Source organism: Saimiri boliviensis, chromosome 4 (genome assembly GCF_048565385.1).
Source record: "Saimiri boliviensis isolate mSaiBol1 chromosome 4, mSaiBol1.pri, whole genome shotgun sequence".
In the NCBI taxonomy this organism is placed as follows: domain Eukaryota; kingdom Metazoa; phylum Chordata; class Mammalia; order Primates; family Cebidae; genus Saimiri; species Saimiri boliviensis.
The window spans coordinates 20,125,366-20,147,132 of NC_133452.1; the positions used below are offsets into that span (position 1 = coordinate 20,125,366).

At 42.9% G+C, this 21,767-nt stretch overlaps 1 protein-coding gene across 2 annotated transcripts in view; it reads left to right on the forward strand.

Annotated features, from left to right (window-relative positions):
• LRP11 (LDL receptor related protein 11) overlaps positions 1–21,767 on the forward strand; it is a 90,214-nt gene that overhangs the window by 10,749 nt on the left and 57,698 nt on the right. For both annotated transcript variants that reach the window (XM_074397283.1, XM_010331425.3), the window contains exons 3-5: positions 12,088–12,229; positions 18,000–18,125; positions 19,719–19,931. In XM_074397283.1, coding sequence (XP_074253384.1) covers positions 12,088–12,229; positions 18,000–18,125; positions 19,719–19,931 — 481 coding nt within the window. The remainder of the gene's footprint in view (positions 1–12,087; positions 12,230–17,999; positions 18,126–19,718; positions 19,932–21,767) is intronic.

Genomic DNA, 21,767 nt, shown 5'->3' on the forward strand with positions numbered 1-21,767 from the left:
AGAATTAAGGTTGATTAGGAAAAGTACATGAGCAAGCTGCTGGTCATACCACTGGAGAGCTTTCATGGGCTGGACACTGACTGTTGATTGACACCTCTGAAAGATCAGTGTTCAGGCAGCTACAAATTTGCCACTATTATGCAATATTTTCATACTTGCTGCTAAAAGCTTTATTCTGTAAGTAATAAATTATATATATGAGTGCTGAATAAAAATAATGCTGATGATTCAGTATTTAATTTCTTGAAGAAATTTGTAAAGGAGTGACAAAATTAGATATTTGTCTTTCCAACAAAATACTAGCAAATCAAATCCAGCATCACATTCAAGATCATTTACTGTGATCAGGTGGGATTTATCGCAGGAGTGTAAGGATGGTTCAATATATGCAAATCAATAAATACAATACGTTGCATCAACAGAATGAAGGACAAAAACTTTATGATCTCTTCAATAGACACAGAAAAAACATTCAATAAAATTAGGTACTTCTCATTAGGACTGACTGCTGTGCCATCAAGAGGAAACTCTGGACCAGTTCCCCAGTCAGGTGTGTAACAGCAATGGCAGGTAGACCTCAGGTTATGAAACCATCATCTAAGTGACAGAGCCTTCACTAGGGGAAACAGCTGTTACTAATTTGTGACTGTCTTTGAATTGTATACATTGATTAATGTCCCCCAGAGTTATCACTCATCCTGCTGAGACTTCATCATAATCAAAGCCCCCATGGATTGAGCACCTGCTGAGTACCAGGCAGCTTAAAGAGATCTGTAATCCACTAGACACTCTCACTTGTAGGCTCATCCCCATTTGGTAGATTAAGACTGTCAGGAAAAATTGTGGAAAACTTTGACATGGTCAAAAGATTACCAAGTACCTTTCAATGGAACGTTGAGGTTTGTTAGTGGATCCTTCAGGGTTAATATCTATAAGTTATTGAAAACCGATAGTAACCAAATGATTCTTATCCATAGAAATGTAAACAAATTTTTTGGTATATAGAGGTAATTGACTTTTACCCTGGAGAAAATAAGATTTCAAATATGACATTTTATTACACATAGATACTAACCAATCTGTTTTTTTAAATATATATTTTATTGCACTTTAGATTCTGGGGTGCATGTGAAGAACATGCAAGATTGTTGCATAGGTACATACATAGCAATGTGGGTTACTGACTCCATCCCCATCACTTATGTCTGGCATTTCTCTCCATGTTATCCCTCCCCAACTCCCTATCCCCTACTGTGCCTTCCCTAGGCCCCCACAACAGACCTCAGTGTGTGATGCTCCCTTCCCTATGTCCGTGTGTTCTCATTGTTTAACACCTGTCTGTGAGTGAGAACATGTGGTGTTTGTTTTTCTGTTCTTGTTTCAGTTTGCTAAGAATGATAGTTTCCAGATTCATCCAAGTCCCTACAAAGGACACAAACTCATCATTTTTTATGGCTGCATAGTATTCCATGGTGTATATGTGCCACATTTTCCCTGTCCAGTCGATGGACATTTGCCCTGTCCATCGATGGGCATTTGGGTTGGTTCCAAGTCTTGCTATTGTAAACAGTGCCAGAGTGAACATACGTGTGCGTGTGTCTTTATAACAGAACGATTTATAATCCATTGGATATATACCCAGTAATGGGATTGCTGGGTCAAATGGAATTTCTATTTCTAGGTCCTTGAGGAATCGCCACGCTGTCTTCCACAATGGTGAACTAATTTACACTCTCACCAACAGTGTGAAAGTGTTCCTATTTCTCCACATCCTCTCCAGCATCTGTTGTCTCCAAATTTTTTGACAATTGCCATTCTAACTAGCGTGAGATGGTATCTCAACGTAGTTTTGATTTGCATTTCTCTAATGACCAGTGATGATGAGCATTTTTTCATATGTTTGTTGGCCTCATATATGTCTTCTTTTGAAAGTGTCTGTTCATATCCTTTGCCTACTTTTGAATGGTTTTTTTTTTTGTTTTGTTTTGTTTTTTTCTTGTAAATCCGTTTTAGTTCTTTGTAAATTCTGATATAAGTCCTTTGTCAGATGGGTAGATTGCAAAAATTTTTTCCCATTCTGTTGGTTGCTGGTTCACTCTCATGATTGTTTCTTTTGCCGTGCAGAAGCTGTGGAGTTTGATTAGGTCCCATTTGTCTATTTTGGCTTTTGTTGCCAATGCTTTTGGTGTTTTAGTCATGAATTCCTTGCCTATGCCTATGTCCTGAATAGTTTTGCCTAGGTTTTCTTCTAGGGTTTTTATGGTGTTAGGTCTTATGTTTAAGTCTTTAATCCATCTGGAGTTAGTTTTAGTGTAAGGTGTCAGGAAGGGGTCCAGTTTCTGCTGTCTGCATATGGCTAGTTAGTTTTCCCAACACCATTTATTAAACAGGGAATCCTTTCCCTATTGCTTGTTTTTGTCAGTTTTGTCAAAGATCAGATGATTGTAGATGTGTAGCATTGACTCCAAGGCCTCTGTTCTGTTCCATTGGTCTATATCTCTGTTTTGGTACCAGTACCATGCTGTTTTGATTACTGTAGCCTTGTAGTATAGTTTGAAGTCAGGTAGCCTGATGCTTCCAGCTTTGTTCTTTTTGCTTAGAATCGACTTGGCTATGTGGGCTCTCTTTTGGTTCCATATGAAGTTTAATGTAGTGTTTTCCAGTTCTGTGAAGAGGTTCATAGGTAGCTTGATGGGGATAGCATTGAATCTTTGAATTACTTTGGGCAGTATGGCCATTTTCACAATATTGATTCTTCCTAACCATGAGCATGGAATGTTTTTCCATCTGTTTGTGTCCTCTCTTATTTCTTTGAGCAGTGGTTTGTAGTTCTCCTTGAAGAGGTCCTTTACATCCTGTGTTAGTTGTATTCTTAGGTATTTTATTCTCTTTGTAGCAATTGTGAATGGCAGTTCATTCTTCATTTGGCTCTCTTTAAGTCTGTTATTGGTGTATAGGAATGCTTGTGATTTTTGCATATTGATTTTGTATCCTGAGACTGCTGAAGTTGCTTATCAGTTTCAGGAGATTTGGGGCTGAGACGATGGGGTCTTCTAAATATACAATCATGTCATCTACAAATAGAGGCAATTTGACTTCCTCCTTTCCTAATTGAACACCCTTTATTTCTTTTTCTTGCCTGATTGCTCTGGCCAGAACTTCCAGTACTATATTGAATAGGAGTGGTGAGAGAGGGCATCCTTGTCTAGTGCCAGATTTCAAAGGGAATGCTTCCAGTTTGCCCATTCAGTATGATATTGTCTCTGGGGTTGCCATAAATAGCTTTTATTATTTTGAGATACGTTCTGTTGATACCTAGTTTATTGGAAGTTTTTAGCATAAAGGGCTGTTGAATTGTGTCGAAGGCCTTCTCTGAATCTATTGAGATAATCACATGGTTTTTGTCTTTCGTTCTGTTTCTGTGGTGGATTACGTTTATAGACTTGCTTATGTTGAACCAGCCGTGCATCCCCGGGATGAAGCCTACTTGATCGTGATGGATAAGCTTTTTGATGTGCTGTTGCAATCTGTTTGCCAGTATTTTATTGAAGATTTTTGCATCTATGTTCATCATGGATATTGGCCTGAAGTTTTCTTTTCTTGTTGAGTCTCTGCCAGGTTTTGGTATCAGGAGGATGTTGGTCTCATAAAATGATTTGGGAAGGATTCTCTCTTTTTGGATTGTATGGAATAGTTTCAAAAGGAGTGGTGCCAGCTCCTCTTTACATGTCTGGTAGAATTCAGCTGTGAACCCATCTGGACCTGGGCTTTTTTTGGTTGGTAGGCTATTAAGTGCTGCCTCAATTTCAGCCCTTGTTATTGGTCTATTCAGGGTTTCGACTTCTTCCTGTTTTAGGCTTGGGAGGGTGCAAGTGTCCAGGAATTTACCCATTTCTTCCATGTTTACTGGTTTATGTGCATGGAGTTGTTTGTAGTAATCTCTGATGGTTTGTATTTCTGTGGAATCTGTGGTGATATCCCCTTTTTTATTTTTATTGCATCTATTTGGTTATTCTCTCTTTTCTTTTTTATTAATCTGGCTAGCGGTCTATTTTGTTAATCTTTTCAAAAAAACAGCTCCTGGATTTATTGATTTTTGAAGGGTTTTTTTGTGTCTCTATCTCCTTTAGTTCTGCTCTGATCTTAGTTATTTCTTGTCTTCCACTAGCTTTTGAGTGTTTTTGATCTTGCTCCTCTAGCTGTTTCAATTTTGATGATAAGGTGTTGATTTTAGATTTTTTCCTTGCTTCTCATCTGGACATTTATTGCTATAAATTTTCCTCTAGACACGGCTTTAAATGTGTCCCAGAGATTCTGGCATGTTATGTCTTTGTTCTCGTTGGTTTCGAAGAACATCTTTATTTCTGCCTTCATTTCATTGTTTTTCCAGTCAACATTCAAGAACCAGTTGTTCAGTTTCCATGAAGTTATATGGTTCTGAGTTAGTTTCTTAGTCCTGAGTTCTAATTTGATTGCACTGTGGTCTGAGAGACTGTTTGTTATGATTTCCATTCTTTTGCATTTGCTGAGGAGTGATTTACTTCCAATTATGTGGTCAATTTTAGAGTAGGTGTAATGTGGTGCTGAGATGAATGTATATTCTGTGGATTTGGGGTGGAGAGTTCTGTAAATGTCTATTAGATTTTCTTGGTCCAGATCTGAGTTCAAGTCCTGGATATCCTTCTTAATTTTCTGTCTCGTCGATCTGTCTAACCAATCTATTAATAGATTCATTTCAGTACCAATTAGCAAACCCATTTCAGTTTTGCATCTCCTAGCAACTTCTTTTGGCATGCATGATTGCCTGTGTATGTGTAGTCTTCAGATTACTTAAATCAGTTCAACACCTTATTGGTTCCCTCTTAAACTAATGTCTTTGAAAAATACTTATATTACATTTGTGTGAGAATCATAGTTTTACCATTTTGAGAATTTTCCATTAGCAGTAATTAATCCTCAGGAGCTATATCTCTGATCTCTTTAACTTGAGCAGCCTGATTTCACACCCCAACATTTCTGGCAAGTGAATTGGGTCTCTCAAATAATTTTCTTTTTCTCTAAGAATGACTTTCTGCTGTCTGGAACACTGATGCACTCTGCTCTCAAGCTGCAAAATGAGGCTAAGTTTGAAGGTTATCGGGAATGGAGGGAGGGCAGTCACATAGCAAAACAATTAAGTTAAAACCTGATATCAGATGCCCTTGTTCCTAAGTCCGTTGACTGTCCCTAGCACCCAGTAGCGTCCACTGATCAGGCTTTCCCCTGAGTGCCCACCCCCTCTGCTTCTTGAGCCATTCATCCCTCCTCTCATCTCCCCTGGTCTCTACCACCTGCACGATCTCCTCACCCCTGCTCTCTGTTCTCAGGTAGAGTAGTGATTTCTCCCTTTGTCTTGTGATACTTTAAGATCAGGTTCTAGGATCCGTCTTCTCATGTGCAAGTGACCTAGACAAGTATTCATCCTGCAAGGAATTATGCTATCAGATTAGTTATGAAACAATTAGTAGCTAATTATTAAGTATCTGATAAATGTCCAGTATTGTACTAGGCACGAAGCATACAGGAAAGCTCATGTTCCTGACTTGTCTCATTCATTCGTTTATTCATTCATTCATTCATTGACAGGGTCTCACACCGTTGCCCAGGCTGGAATGCAGTAGCACCATCATAGCTCACTACAACCTCAAGCAATCCTATCACCTCAGCCTCATGAGTAGGTGGGACTATAATCATGGCTAATTTTTTTTTACCTTTTTGTATAGATGAGGTCTCACTATGCTACCCAGGTTGATCTCAAACTCCTAGGCTCAAGCAATCCTCCCTCCTTGGCCTCCCAAAGTGCTGAAATTACGGGCATGAGCCACAGCACCTAATCTGTCTTTTTCGTTTGTGAAGAAGGAATAGATGATTGGTCAGAACTAAGAGGCTATCCACTAGATTTAACATTATATATTTTCTACCGTTGAACAGGATATTTTGTATCCACTTAACTATTAATCTATAATACATCAAAATTCAAGAAGACACATATTTTTCAGGCAGCTCATTAAATGACACTGACTTTCATGATTATTAAACATAATGCATTTAAATCTGAAGTCAGGATGGTAAAATATGACATTTAGGAACATGATAGAAAGTAGGACATTTAAGGAGATTTATAATTCATAAATCAGTGTATTGATTTACATTCATTAGTTGCTTAAAATTTTCTAACTAAATGATTACCTTAGTCCAGTTGGTCTGCTCTAATAAAACACTATAATTGGGTGGCTTCTACAGAGCAGAAATGAATTTCTTTCTGCTTTGGATGCTGGAAAGTCCAAAATCAAGGTACAATCAGATTTGGTGTCTAGTGAGGGCCCATTTCCTAGTTTATAACCAGCCACCTCACTGTGTCCTCACATGGCCAGAGAGGCAAGGCAGCCCTTGGGGGCCTCTTTTATTTTAATTTATTTTAATTTTAAATATATTTTAACTTTTATTTAGGTTAAGGGATCCATGTACAGGTTTGTTATATAGATAAACTCATGAGTTGGGGACTTGGTGTACAGATTATATCCTTACTTAGGTATTAAGCATATTACCCAACAGTTTTTTTTCTAAACGTCTCCCTCCTTCCATCCTCCACCCACAAGTGGGTCCCAGTGTTCTGTTGTTCCCGTTTCTCTGTCCATGCGTTCTCGTTTAGCTCCCACTTATAAGTGGGAATATATGGTATTTGGTTTTCTGTTCTTGTGTCGGTTTACTGAGAATAAGGACTTCCAGTTCCATCCATGTTCCTGCAAATGACATAATATTGTTCGTTTTCATGGCTGCATAGTATTCCATGGTGTATATGTGCTACATATTCTTTATCCAGTCTACTGTTGATAGATATTTAGGTGGATTCCATATCTTTGCTATTTTGAATAGTGCTGCAGTGAACATGTGTACATGTGTCTTTATAGTAGAACAATCTTTATTCTTTGGGTATATACTTAGTAATGGGATTGCTGGGTCAAATGATAGTTCTGTTTTTAGTTCTTTGAGGAATTGTCACACCACTTTTCACAATGGATGAACTAATTTGCACTCCCACCAGCAGTGTGTAAGGGTTCTCTTTGCTCCACAACCTCACCAGCATCTGATGGGTTTTTTTTTTTTCATTTTTTAATAATATAGGGCCTCTTTTATAAGGGTACTAAGCTCATTCATGAGAGCATGTCTCCAAATGCCATCACATTGGGCATTAGGTTTGAACATGTGACCTTGGGAGGGCACACATCCATTCAGGCTATAGCTGTGACTTCAGAATACCACACGTAAGGAAGCTTGCTAAAGGAGGGACATGAGTCACACCAACAACTTCAAACTAACTGCATCCTGGCCACCTGCTATACATAATTTTTAAAAGATAGGTGTTAACTAAGTTTTGTAGCCATGTATATACTGTGTGTGTGTGTGTGTGTGTGTGTGTGTGTGTGTAATTTAGTTTATACATATATGAGAAGCTCAAACGTGTATTCCTAGCCACTAAATTTCTAGCTAGGGAGATGGGGTTGAGTCAGAAAACAGACTGAGTCATTCATTGATTTGGCCAGAGGCCAACTATCAAAGTACTGCTGAACAGGGATCTTAAGCAGAGATTGGAAGCTCCTGATTTTTATGATCATGTCTTTTTCCAAGTTACAAATTGGATGTGTTGTGTGTACATATGTAGATACTTTTTTATCCTGAAACTTGGAACATGTCTGTGAACTACTTTAAACCCTCTCTCCAGTGTCATCCTAATGGGAGAAAATGTGTAGAAGGGTCACCTGGGCCCTTGAAGGGAAAGCATCCATGTGACAGTTCTGTATCTTCTAAATATCTGAATGCAAAGAAAGAATGCTGTCATTAGCTAAAGGAATGAAAACAGCCAGGGAAGGGACATTTTGGAGTGTGCTCAGGAGGCTGAAGGTGATTATCATCATCTGCATCTGGACCCAGTGTTTCCTGCATCAGAGAGGCAGTGCCTGGACTGGCAGTGGGGAAGCAGGCCAAGGCCAGGTGTAGGGATGGCCCCTCACCCAGGGATGTTCTGTCCTTTCAGCCCGTGTTGACAAGAAGCTTCCTAGTGAACTGCAGGCCTGCAGAGCTGCCGTTGGCAGCTGAGCTTTGACGACCGGAAGCTCAGTGACTCACTCTCTTTTGCAGGGAGCTCTGGCAAAGGGTGACGCCAGCAGCCAGATGGATGGCACACCCAGATCCCTGGCCTTAGTGCTTCCTTGGTTTATTTTATTTTTTCGAGACAGAGTTTCTCTCTGCCACCCAGGCTGGAGTGCAGTGGCTAAATCTCAGCTCACTGCAACCTCCGACTACCAGGTTCAAGAGATTCTCCTGCCTCAGCCTCCTGAGTAGCTGGAATTACAGGTGCCTGCCACCATGCCCAGCTAATTTTTGTATTTTTAGTAGAGATGGGGTTTCTCCATGTTGGCCAGGATGGTCTCGAACTCCTGGCCTCAACAGATCCACTTGCTTCAGCCTCCCAAAGTGTAGGAATCACTGGTGTAAGCCACCACACCCGGCCCCTTGGTGTTTTTTAAAATCTCTCTTGACTTTGTCTCCACCTCACTCTGATGTTCACGCTCAGAATCTGGTCATGACTTAGCATCCCCCTGTCACACCCACCTTCTAAATCTCTGCTTGGAATCAATCCTGCAGCCCACCCCTCCACTCACATACCATGGCAGGGGGCAGCACCTGCTGCTCCCCAGCAGTCTTGGGGATTCTTGACTGCATTCAGGCCGAACAGCTGGGATAGAGCAGCTTTGTCATATCACCTTACTTGATTGAAGGCTGCAGGTCCTCACCTGGACATACCCGCAGCATGCCTGTCACTTGTTCCCATGCTCCCTTGTGTTCCTAAGTCCTAAGAGACAGTAAATGAGGGCATAAGCTATTGCACTGCTGCCCTCCAGCAAGGTCTGCCTGGTTCTGAGCCAGGATTAAAGAGAGCCAGAGCCTGCCACACAGCCACCCACCCTTCCACTTAGACAGCTCTGAGCTTAACCACCTGCACCTTTCCCTGTGTGTCTCGCCTTGGTTCAGCCTGGTGCCCATACATAGGAAGAGGCCATAACTGACCCTCCTCTCACCGTGGGTGGACCTGGGAGGGAAGGTTTCCAGAAAAAAGAAGGCAGCAGGCCCTAGTCCTACCAGAGCTCAGGCCTCCGGGCCACTGCAGTGACCCAGGCAAGAGACAGGGTGGGCTCAGAGCAAGATGGTACCCATAGACAGGGTGATAAATGGTCAAATTCTGGATATGTTTTTAAGGCAGATGGGATTTCCTGATGGATTGGAGGTGAGATATGAAAGAAGGATCATCAAATACAGCCTTGAGGTCTCAAGAGTTCTAGTCTTGTTTTCAGTCTTGTTTATCTGACTCTCTGATCTTATCTGACCACATAAGATCTGGTCTTATCCAATAGATAAGACCTAAGCCCCAAGTCTTATCTGATGAGATTGAGACCTTATCCGGTCTTGTCCTGCGTCTCAGGCCGACTTCCACTTTTATTTCAGTGGGTTCTGATTCCTAGGATCAGAGGCCCACTCCTTGCTCTTTGGAAGTTCTCTTATTGTCATTAAAGCTCCCTCTGCTGCCCTTAGTATTTTTGCACTGGCATAAGTGACCTCTGTTTTCCATTCTGTCAGTGTAGTTGGGACTGAAAGTAATGTCATGGCATGGCAACGAACATTGCCTAACGTCTCTTTGAAATAACAAAGGGCAGGTGGCTGTCGTTGCCAGCCCTCCAGAGTAAGGCTTTTACAGGGAAAGTGATGGACAGCTTGTAGGCCAGTGTAGACTGTTCTATAACCTGAGGTCTCCATTGTGTAGCTGTCTCAGTGAATGAAACTCACTTCAGGGATTCGTTTCTTTGTCTGTAAAGAGTAATTGTGTTATCTTGTTCAGTTAGAGATAAGAATCACCCAGTGGAGACTGCGGATATATTTAAGCACTTACTGTGGGCCAGGCCCTATGTGAAGCTCTTTTATGTGAGTTATCTTATTTGATCCTCATCAGGGAGGTGCTGTTATTATTTCCATTTTACAGTGAAAAAAATTGAGGTTTAGAGATGTTAAGTGACTTGTACATCATAACCCAAGTATGGTATGGGGTAGGGCTGGCATTCAAACCCACGTCTGTTGGTCACCAGGTTCTGTGCTCTTAACCATGCACCAGTGTTTCAGTGTGATCATGGGTTGCCTGGTTGGGCTTGGTAAGTGTAGAATCCTGGATCCTGCTCTCCTGTACAACCCATTGACTCTGACTCTCTGAGACTGGGACCTGGAAATCCAGACCTTAACGAGAATGGCATAAAATATGACAACCACACTATCTCATTATGTCACCTCTAAATGATTGTAAAGCATCCTGTGGGTGTGTACATGTAGTGTTGACAAATCCTCTAAGCCTAAGTCAGTCCAAATTCTAGGATTTCCTAATTAAAAACAAGCAGATGGTTCTTACAATAGTGCAATCCCATCCTCTGTCATTTCAAAGTCCATTATCAATGCATCAGTGTAATAGAATGTTGAATGGTCAGCGTATCCGGACTAGTTCATTTCAGCAGAAAGAAATTTTTTTTTACATAGAATATTAAATGGATAATACAATCATTAGGACAGCTAAAGAAACAGTCTTTAGGCTGAATGTCCAGGAATGACTCCCAAAGTCCCACCACAGAGCTGAGCCTCAGAAACTGTTGCTCCAGCTTCTGGAGACCTCGGGTTATAGAACAGTTGCCTGTGAGTGGTGGGAGAGTGGAGGGCGAGCATGGAGCCCTGGGTTAGGGAGTAAAGGCCCCCCAGGAGGGCCTCCGTAAGAAATGAGTGGGGGAACTTGAAGAAGAGGAGGCCAAGGAAGCAGGGGTTTTCAAACAGCCCAGAGTGGCAAGCGTTATTAGATACAGTAAGACGGCCAGTTAAACATGGATTATTATTATTAGGTTGAGATGGAGTCTCGCTCTGTCGCCAGGTGGACACTATCTCAGCTCACGGCAACCTCTGCCTCCTGGGTTCAGGAGATTCTCCTGACTCAGCCTCCTGAGTAACTGAGACTACAGCCAGACACCACCATGCCCAGCTAATTTTTGTGTTTTTAGTAGAGACGAGGTTTCGCCATGTTGACCAGGATGGTCTTGATCTCCTAACCTCGTCATCCACCTGCCTCTGCCTCCCTAAGTGATGGGATTACAGGCGTGAGCCACTGTGCTCAGCCAAACATGGATTTTTTTTAAAAAATAGTATTGCTGGTCTTGACACCTGGGTGACTTTTGCTAGGTCAGTTACTGAGTTTCACCAGCACTGTTTCAGGGGATGGTGGGGAAAGCAGCCACGTGGGTGGGACTAAGACTAAATGGGAAGTGAGCAAACAGAAGCAACCAGGCCTTTCAGGGAGCCAAGTGGAGATGGGAAGGAAGCGAGGCTGTGGCTGGTGAGCCCTTGGAGCTCACAGAATTTTTTATTTGTTGTTTTGTTTGATTGTTTCTTAGGATGAGAGAAACTTGAGCATAGTTATAGCAGAGCCATTTGAAAGAGAATTGAGTCGATGTGTTTTAAAAGTCCTAGAAAGAAAGGGGGCAAGGACTAGAAGAAGGGGTTGGCCTGAAACACAAGAGGGACAACTCCTTCCTGCCAGCTGTCAGAAGGAGGTGACAGTGGATACAGGTAGGGTCCCAGGAGGAGGTGGGTGGTAGAACCCTAGTCACGGTACTGATTTTCTCCCTGAAGCTGATTCTCATCAGCTGAGAATCCCCTGCTGAGACGGAAGGGCCTGGATCCTGAGCATGAAGCTGGGGATGAGGTGCAGGTTTGGAGCAGCAGCTGCTGCGTACAAATGACAAGATTGTCAGTCAAGGAAGGCCTTGGTTGCCTAAATAAAGGAGAACTGGTGAGTTCAAGGTGGGGCAGCTGCCAACAGTGTGTGATGTAGTTTAGCAGCCTCAGGCTGAGTGCAGAGGCAGGTCCTGGGCTGCCCTGAGACATGGACTTGCGGTTGAGAACGGTGTAGGACTCAGGGCTCAGGTCAGCTGCTCAACGTGATGTGTCCCCTCTTTGTGGCAGGTGCTTCAATCAGGAACCCTGAAGCTGTCCCACCTACAGGAGGGAACCTACACCTTCCAGCTGACCGTGACGGACACTGCTGGGCAGAAAAGCTCTGACAACGTGTCAGTGACAGTGCTTCCCATGGCCTACTCCACAGGAGGTGAGAAGAAAGTCCTTCCCTCACTTCCCACTGCTTATGGAAGGGTGGTGTCGGCTGGTGTTTTCCATTCTGCTCTGCACCTCATGGGCTGTTCCATTTTGTTTCTGGTTACTGCTGAATGAGAGAGTCTTTGCTAAAAATACAATAACAAAAGCAGGCTCTGTTCTGTTTTGGGCTTAGCTGGTGCTACTGGGTTGGGGTAGAGAAAGTCGTCCAGGGGATGAGAGGAGGTGCTCCTGCTTTTCTTGACTTTACTTCATCAAAGACAATTGCCTGTATATTATAGGAGAGGATTTTGTTTAAAAATGGGTGCTCTATTTGTTGCATCTGTTCCAAGAGGAAAGCTGAGGCGTATAGAAACCAGCTGAACTCGTGGAAGAAGAGAGTGGAATGGTAGTTACTGGAGGCTGTGGGGGGACAGACTAGGAAGGGAGGGATGCTGGTCAAACGGTACAGAGTGTCACTGAGACTGGAGGAACAGGTTCTGGTGAACTGTTGCACAGCATGGTGACTGTAGTTAATGATCATGTATTGTGTGTTTTGAAATTGCTAAATGAGTAGGTTTTAAATGTTGTCACTACAAAAGGATTACAAGTAGAGGAAATGATAGATATGTCAGTTAGCTTGATTTAATCATTCCACAACATAAACATATATCAAAACATCAAATGGTGCCCCAAAAATATATACTCTTCTTTTTGTCAATTAAAAATATATATAAAAACAAGGAAAAGGCATATCACAGGACTGAAGAAAGACTTGGCTCTTGGGTGTAATCCATGGCTGATATAATTAATCACTTCAGAAGTTTTAGAAAGAAAAAAAGAGTGCAGCTAAGGAGTACAGTTAAAATTAATTGAAATATGAAAAGGACACATCAATTTGAAAGCACTGCCTACATTTTCATAGACACTTAACACAGATGCCTAGACATATTAATAATATAACTTTAAATACATATGATGGTTCTTTGCTCTCTCAGGCAGAGCTTTAGTCAACTGCTGACTCTGGGAGGAAAGGACTCGGGAAGAAGACACAGATACCCTGTAATCCCACAAAAATCAGAAAAGGATCGCTCTTGTACAACTGAGGTGCCTGGGAGGGAGGAAGGGCCTGCACTGCTATGAGCAGATGGCCAGCACCTCACCAGCCACTTGTTTGCCCTGGTTTATTTACACAGGCAGCTTTTTTTTTAAGACAGTTTTGCTCTTGTTGCCCAGGCTAGAGTGCAGTGGTATACTCTACAGTGACTACAGGCCACCATGTCCCGCTCACTTTGTATTTTTAGTAGAGACAGGGTTTCACCATGTTGGCCAGGCTGGTCTCAAACTCCTGACCTCAAGTGATCTTTCCGCCTTGGCCTCCCAAAGTGCTTAGATTACAGGCATGAGCTACCGCTCCCAGCCCAACATCTACATTTCTAAGAAAGATTAGGTCATCAAAATTTTTTAAATACCCATTGCATGGAACTTAGCAACACTAAAGATACTGTAGTATCGTAGAGGGAACCCCTCACCACAGACACAATTCACTTTTGGAGAGGTGCTAAGATCTTGTACGTTTAAATATCCTATTACTCGGTCATTGTGTATCAGTGTCTGCAGTGTGCAGGGTCCTTGCCAGGCCCTGGGGATAAAGTGGTACACTCGTGGTCCCTGACTTCCTGTAGCTTATAGTCTCACAAAGCTTTGCCGTCACTAGCCATCACTATGGTAAACTTGCAGTAAGTTTCTGACATTTTTGAATTCTCAGTATTCACAACTCAGAATCTGGATGGTAATTAAGCCAGCAGTGTGCAGAATGAGGATAAAAGAGTTGGCCAGACTCACACCTGTAATCCCAGCACTTTGGGAGGCTGGGGCAGATGGATCATGAGGTCAGGAGTTTGAGACCAGACTGGCCAAGATGGTGAAACCCCGTCTCTACTAAAAATATAAATGGGCACAGTGGTGGGCACCTGTAATCCCAGCTACTCTGGAAGCTGAGGCAGGAGACTTGTTTGAACCCAGGAAGGGGAGGTTGCATTGAGCTGAGAGCACGCCATTGCACTCCAACCTGGGCGACAAGAGCGAAACTCCATCTAAAAAAGAAAGGAAAGAGTTGGGTCAGGACTGTGATTTACTTGTACTACATTGAATCTAGCCTTCTATCAAAAATGGATTAGTATGCATACTGGAAATGAAGTTTTCCAAGGAGTTATAGAGATTTTAGAATCCTAAGGACTTGTCAACCTTGATAATTTTCATAGGCTGCATTAAAAACTTGTTTGGCTTATGACTTCATGTTCAGCCAGAGGTTAAGCTCACTGTAAGGAGGGAGGGTAACCAGACACAGACAGTATAGGCACCAAACTCCTGCCCACACCAGCACTGTGAGGTCACCAGTGATAGCGAGTAAACAGTGTCTGTCCAACCCAGCCCAGATTCCATCAGCCCTGCTAGCTCATTGCAGCTGCATAGGAGAGCCAGCCAGCTACTGAAAACATTGCTGAGCTCTTTGTCTGGACGGGCACCAGGACAGTTCATTGTAGCTGCACAGGAGAGCCAGCCAGCTACTGAAAACATTGCTGAGCTCCTTGTCTGCATGGGCACCAGGACCGGTGGAGACAGGGCATTGGCTCCAGCAAGGATGGCTCGCTTGTGTGGAGCTGGGCACCCTCTAGAGGGCTTTCTTCCTGGGTAGAGGACTCGCCTGGGCAGAACCTTAGTCAGCTGCTGACTCTGGGAGGAAAGGACTCAGGAAGAAGACACAGATACCCTGTCTTCCCCCACAGAAATCAGAAAAGGATCGCTCTTGTACAACTGAGGTGCCTGGGAGGGAGGAAGGGCCTGCACTGATATGAGCAGATGGCCAGCATCTCACCAGACACTTGTTTGCTCTGGTTTATCTACTCAGGCAGCTTTCCGGGCTCCAGAGGTAAATTGCCAGCTGTAAATTTCTGGCCTTTCTCCAAGATGGTAATAAACTGTATTTGAAGTGGCAGAGAGTAATGTGAGAATCACTTTTGATTACTAAAGGGCTGCTTGGAAATAGGTCTTGTGTGTGTAACTTTATATGGAAATAAAAAAGAATTGGTGTAGTACTAACTGCTATCTGGAATCACTTACTGGTTATATTGGAATAACATGCTATGAATTAAAGTTAATAAAACACCACAGATAGACATTGGAAAATAAAGGAAGAAGAGACAAGTGTTTCCCTCACCTCCATTGTATGTAATTGGTCTTGCTATGAATAACCCAGATGTCATGGTAACCAAGGGTGACACCAGCTGGTGTAGACAGATGAGCAGGTACCCTGCCCATATGATCATAACTTGGTTCAATTTTAATAAGTTAACATTTTGAACATTTTTCACATTTAGAAAAATGATCTATTCAAATAGCAAGCCATCAAGCTCTTCCAACATGATCTAGCTCAGCAGTCTCCAAATAGGATGCCCCTGACGTGTTCAAGACATTTTTAGGGTGAGAAAGAAGATAGGGGAGTTTATATTTTTGTTGCTTGAACCTGGGAGATGGAGACTGCAGTGAGCTGAGATTGTACCACTGCACTTCAGCCTGGGCGACACAGTGAGACTCCGTCTCAAATAAATAAACTGTAGATGCCTGTTCAACAATATATAAAAGATCAGAATGCATGATCAAAGAAGTTTGGAGGCTGCCAATCCAAAAAGATAGAAAATTTACAAATATGCATCCATCTCCAAAACCACCAAGGCATAAATAAAGCCTTGAGATATTTGGGATTTTGATGCCATGAATTTAATAAACCTGAGGAGGAACCGTATCCTGTTTGACATCCAGAGTGTCCCCCTGCCTCCCCTCCCTGCTTCTTCCCAGTGGCCGGAGCTGACTCTCCTCAGGCCCATGTTCTCAGTCGTAACTGCAGGCTCTTTGCTTCCTCTTCTTCCGCAGGAGCTTCTACCAGCATTTATTTTCTTTACCCTCTCTTCTTACTTTCTTTACCCTGGATTGGTTTATCTTCAGATTGCCTTACACCCAGACAGACTCCTTTTTCAACCTCTTGATTTAACTAGATTTCAATAAAATATGTGTCCAAGGCTAGGTGCTGTGGCTTAAACCTGCAATCTCAGCACTTTGGGAGGCCAAGGGAGGAGAATTGCTTGAGTCCAGTAGTTCAAGACCAGCCTGGGCAACATAGTAACACCCCATATCTAAAAAAAAAAAAGAGTGTGTGTCCAAGATTTCACTTGGGTTTGTGAACTGTGCTTAGCCATTTGGTTTTGAAGGAATATCACATCATCTGCCACTCCCTCATGTTCCTGAGAGAATTGTCTGGTTCACTCTATCCCTGTAAAACTGTAGAGCTCCTATGACCTGCTTCTAGCCTGATGCCTTAGTCCATGTTGCCAGTACCAGATAGTCACCCGGTTCTCGTCCAGCTAAGTCTAATAAACTTGGCTTAATCAGGGGAGAGGGAAAATGCATTTCAGGAAAATATTTGTAGCTCCTGTGAATTGCACTGCAAATTAAAAGCTCCTAAGAGCTCTAGAAGGGAGAAAATTTTATTATTTCATGAAATTAAATTCATGCCAGCCCATAACTAAAGATTTCATTTATTCTCTACGGTATCAGGGATGTTACAGTAGTCAACAAATAGGATTCAATAGCAGAAAGTTAATCTCAGTGAAAAGTATTACTTAGGAAACAAGAATGTAAGACATAGCATATGTAAAATAGTACCGCTGGGCCGGGTACCGTGGCTCATGTCTGTGATCCTAGCACTTTGGGAGGCTGAGGCGGGTGGATTAGTTGAGGTCAGGAGTTTGAGACCAGCCTGGCCATGATGGTGAAACCCCATCTCTCCCAAAAACACAAAAATCAACCCGGTGTGGTGGTGTGTGTCTGTGGTCCCAGGTATTTCAGAGGCTGAGGCAGGATAGTTTCTTGAACCCAGGAGGCAGAGGTTGCAGTGAGCCAAGATTGTGCCACTGTACTTCAGCCTGGGCAACAGAGTGAGACCTTGTCTTAAGTAAGTAAGTAAGTAAGTAAGTAAATAAATAAAATGGTACCTCTGTTAAAATATAGCCAAGTGGGTGGGATGGTGTTAGGCAGCCTCCTGCGGAGCAGTCGACAGCCAGAGGAAGAGGATCCAACAATGGGGTGTACGAATGAATGCAGAGGGATACAACTGAGGCGGAGGAGCAAGGGTGGAGAGAGACAAGGGCTGCTGCTTCTGTGTGCCACCACCTGGGCAAAGCAAGCACGGAGAGCAGCCCTCAGACCAAGAGCCTCTGAGGAGCTTGAAGAGTTAAGTCAGGAGGCTCAAAAAGAGCCCTCCAACCTCTCCAGAACCTGTTGCTTAAACTGTTAGATTTGCCTCATTATTTGCATCTCTTCACCCAAATGCGTTTTTTTTTTTTTTTTTTTTTTTTTTTTTTTTTTTTTTTTTGAGATGGAGTCTTGCCCTGTGGCCACGCTGGAGTGCAGTGGTGTGATCTCAGCTCACAGCAACCTTCACCTCCCAGGTTCCAGCTATTCCCCTGCCTTAGCCTCCTGAGTAGCTGGGACTACAGGCACATGCCACCATGCCTGGATAATTTTTTGTATTTAGTAGACATGAGGTTTTACCATGTTGGCCAGGATGCTCTTGAAACTCCTTACCTTGTGATCCTCCTGCCTCGGCCTCCCAAAGTGCTGGGATTACAGGCGTGAGCCACCACGCCCAGCCCCAAATGTGTTGTCATCCCCATCTTGAGAATCTTAACTTTTCCTGCGCTCCCGTGACGAGGTTTGTTTACAAACAGGATGTCTGCACACTTGCTCGCGCTACCACTTCTTCTGTGATGATGGCTGCTGCATTGACATCACGCTCGCCTGCGATGGGGTGCGGCAGTGTCCCGACGGGTCCGATGAAGACTTCTGCCAGAATCGTGAGTCGGCCGTGTCACACTGCCAGGCAGTGGCTGGAAGGGATAGAGTCGGGAGGTCTGTGTCCTAAGAATAAAATGCAAATGCAGTGCCCTTCCGCTGCTTGATTTTAGTTATAACTTTATGTGTAAAAGCTATGCCTTAAAATGGCAGTGCAACATGTCTCTAGTCTAAGTCCCAAATTTCAGCATTGCTTATGGTTTTAATTTTTTTCAATTTTCCAGATTCTTTCTATCCTTAAAATGCTGTGTATCATGTGCTTTCTTAAAAACTGAAGTGATCTGATGTTTTGTTTTGATAAATTTTTAAAGAAAATTTACAGTACACCAGAATGTGGCTAAGTCAGGGCTATAAATCAGCCTTATAATGTCATACACATAGAAATGCCCTGTTAAGACAGAAGAAAAACTGACAAAAATTTAGTGAAGTATGGATTTGAGGAAAGATGAAGGTTCTCAAAACCTTAAATTTAAGTTTAGTCTTTGTCCGCTTTTTTTTTTTTGAGGCAGAGTTTCACTCTTGTTGGCCAGGCTGGAGTGCAATGGTATCTAAGCCCACTGCAATCTCCGCTTCCCAAGTTCAAGCAATTCTCCTGCCTCAGCTTCCCGAGTAGCTGGGATTACAGCCATGCATCACCATGCCCAGCTAATTTTGTATTTTTAGTAGAGACTGGGTTTCTCCATGTTGGTCAGGCTGGTCATGAACTGCTGACCTCAGGTGATTTGCCCGCCTCAGCCTCCCAAAGTGCTGGGATTACAGGCATGAGCCACCACGCCCAGCCTTTTTTTTTTTTTTTTGAGATGGAGTTTCGCTCTTGTTATCCAGGCTGGAGTGCAATGGCGCGATCTCAGCTCACCACAACCTCCGCCTCCTGGGTTCAGGCAATTCTCCTGCCTCAGCCCCCCGAGTAGCTGGGATTACAGGCACGCACCACCGTGCCCAGCTAATTTTTGTATTTTTAGTAGAGACAGGGTTTCACCATGTTGACCAGAATGGTCTCGATCTCTTGACCTCATGATCCACCCGCCTTGGCCTCCCAAAGTGCTGGGATTACAGGCGTGGGCCACCGCGCCCGGCTTTTTTTCTTTTTAAGACCAGGTCTCACTCTGTCACCCAGGCTGGAGTGCAATGGCACGATCATGACTTACTGCAGCCTCCCCAGACTTAGGCGTTCTCCCACCTCAGCCTTCTCAGTAGCTGGGACTGCAGGCGTGTGCCACCATGCCTAGATAATTTGTTATTTTTTGGAAAGATGGGGTTTTGCCATGTTGCCCAGTCTGGTCATAAACTCCTGGGCTCAAGTGATCTGCCTGCCTCTGCCTCCCAAAGTGCTAGGATTATGGGTATAAGCCATCACGTGGGGCCCTGTCCATTTCTTTATGTGTAGCATTTGGAAAGCTATTAGAAGACGAAAGAACAGATTACCCATTTGAAAACAAGAGAGAATAGATTTTTATGGTGTTCTGACATGTCTTAGATGAATAGGCTATTATGTCCAAATATCCATGATTTTAAATCAACTGCAGATGTAGTGGTTTTAGTAGTAAAGTTCAGAAAAGAAATCCAGCAACTAACAGTAGCTCTTCACACTTCAGTGGGCCTGGACCGCAAGATGGTAACCCACACGGCTGCTGGTGCTGCCCAGCCAAGAACCACAGGGCTGAGTGAAGACGCAGGGGACGAATCCTTGGTGGAAAAGTCTCAGAAAGCCACTACCCCAAACAAGACACCTGCATTATCAAACACAGAGAAGAGGAATCATTCCACCTTTTGGGGACCAGAGGGTCAAATCATTCCTGGGATGCCAGGTAAGGACTCAGGGCAGGTTCTCCAATGAAGAATCTTGTTTTCTGTAGCCAAACTTTGGCTCACAATTAAGTTTATGTTTGAAGAGTGTTAAGGAAGTATCTTGAAATAAGAGTTAAAATTAAGAATTTGGCCAAAAAGTGGTAAAAAAAATCTTGACATCTGCACTAATTTATAAATAGTATTTGTACTTACTAAATACACTCATACATATATACGTACTCCAGAGATACCAATACATATTTGTAACTACATTACCACTTAGCTTACAGAAGCCTAAGTGTTCAATTTTAGGTTGTTTTAAGATGAAACAGCATAACCCTTATGTATTTGTGTAAATCCTCTTCACCCAAGCAAGTGAACATTTAAAAAGTTGTCTTGAAAGAGATGCATATGCTAGTAATTCAACCTTATGCTTCCAATTTAACTAAATCTATCACTTGAAAAATAAGGCTAATAAGATTTTTTTTTGAGACAGGCTCTCACTCTGTTGCCCAGGCTAGAGTACAGTGATGTGATCACAACTCACTGCAGCCTCAACCTCCCAGACTCACATGATCCTCCCACTTCAGCCTCCTGAGTAGCTGGGACTATAGGCATAGTAGCTGGGACCACCATGTCTGGCTAATTTTTGTACTTTTTATAGAGACGAGGTTTTGCCATGTTTCCCAGGCCAGTCTTGAACTCCTGGGCTCAAGCAACCCCCCTACCTCGGCTGTCCTCCCAAAGTGCTAGGATTATAGGTATGAGCCACTGCCCTGGTCTAAAATACATTCACATGACTAATAGCATTACAGGATTTAGCCAGTTGCAGTGACTCACCAGTAATCCCAGCTACTCTGGAAGCTGAGGCAGAAGAATTGCTTGAGGCCAAGAGTTTGAGACCAGCCTAGGCAACATAGTGAGACCTTGTCTCTATAAATAAATAAATAAATAATATAGGATTCCATCCTTTTAAATTTCTTTTTTACACATTATTTGCATGATTATAAAACATGAGACAGAATAGAGATTATCACATTTCCAAACGCTTTTGTAAATATCTTGTCATACTCTGCATAAGTTCTATGGAAATAACCTGACACTATTTTAGTAAGTTTATTATAAAAAATTTTTGTTCCTTGTACAAGATATGGAAGATGAAAAATAATTTAAGGAACGTGAACTTAAAATACCACCTCTTTTGAAAACTACGTTTAATATTTGTTGTATTTCCTTCCACTCTTTTGTTTATGTACCTTGTAGATTTTAAGTACCTCCATAAAAATATGTCTGCAAAACATTGCATTCTAGCAGGGCCTTTTCCTTCTCAGTTTTGGTTAAGTACACTGCAAATGCCTGCTTTTTTGGTGCCTTCCTTGTTGGTACTGCCACCTACTGGTAAAATCAGACACTACATGCAAGCCTTTGGATGTGGTTTTAGTGAGTTTTCTCTGCTTAAGACAGTTTGTATGGAGAAGAGCATCACAACCTAAGAAACAGAGCCAGGGGAGACCAGGTGTCTTTGGCAGGACTGCTGAAGGGGTGAAGAGTTGATGGAGAGATCTGTGTTGTCAGAGGCCAGGATGGATGAATTCCTACCACATCATTGTGGTGGAGAGGACCACATGAGCATAAACAAATTAGCTGAAGTCAGAGACCAAAGCCCAGATCTTGGCTCTACCTTTAGAATCTTGATTAAGTCACTTCATATATTTGGACCTCAGTTGCCTCATTTGTTAATAAGGGACTTCAAGTGAGGAATGATAAATATGCTAACATTCATTCATACTTTACCCCATCAGCCCTCACCCACACTATGTGTTGCTCATTGATCCCAGTACTGTCCCATGGGGAGT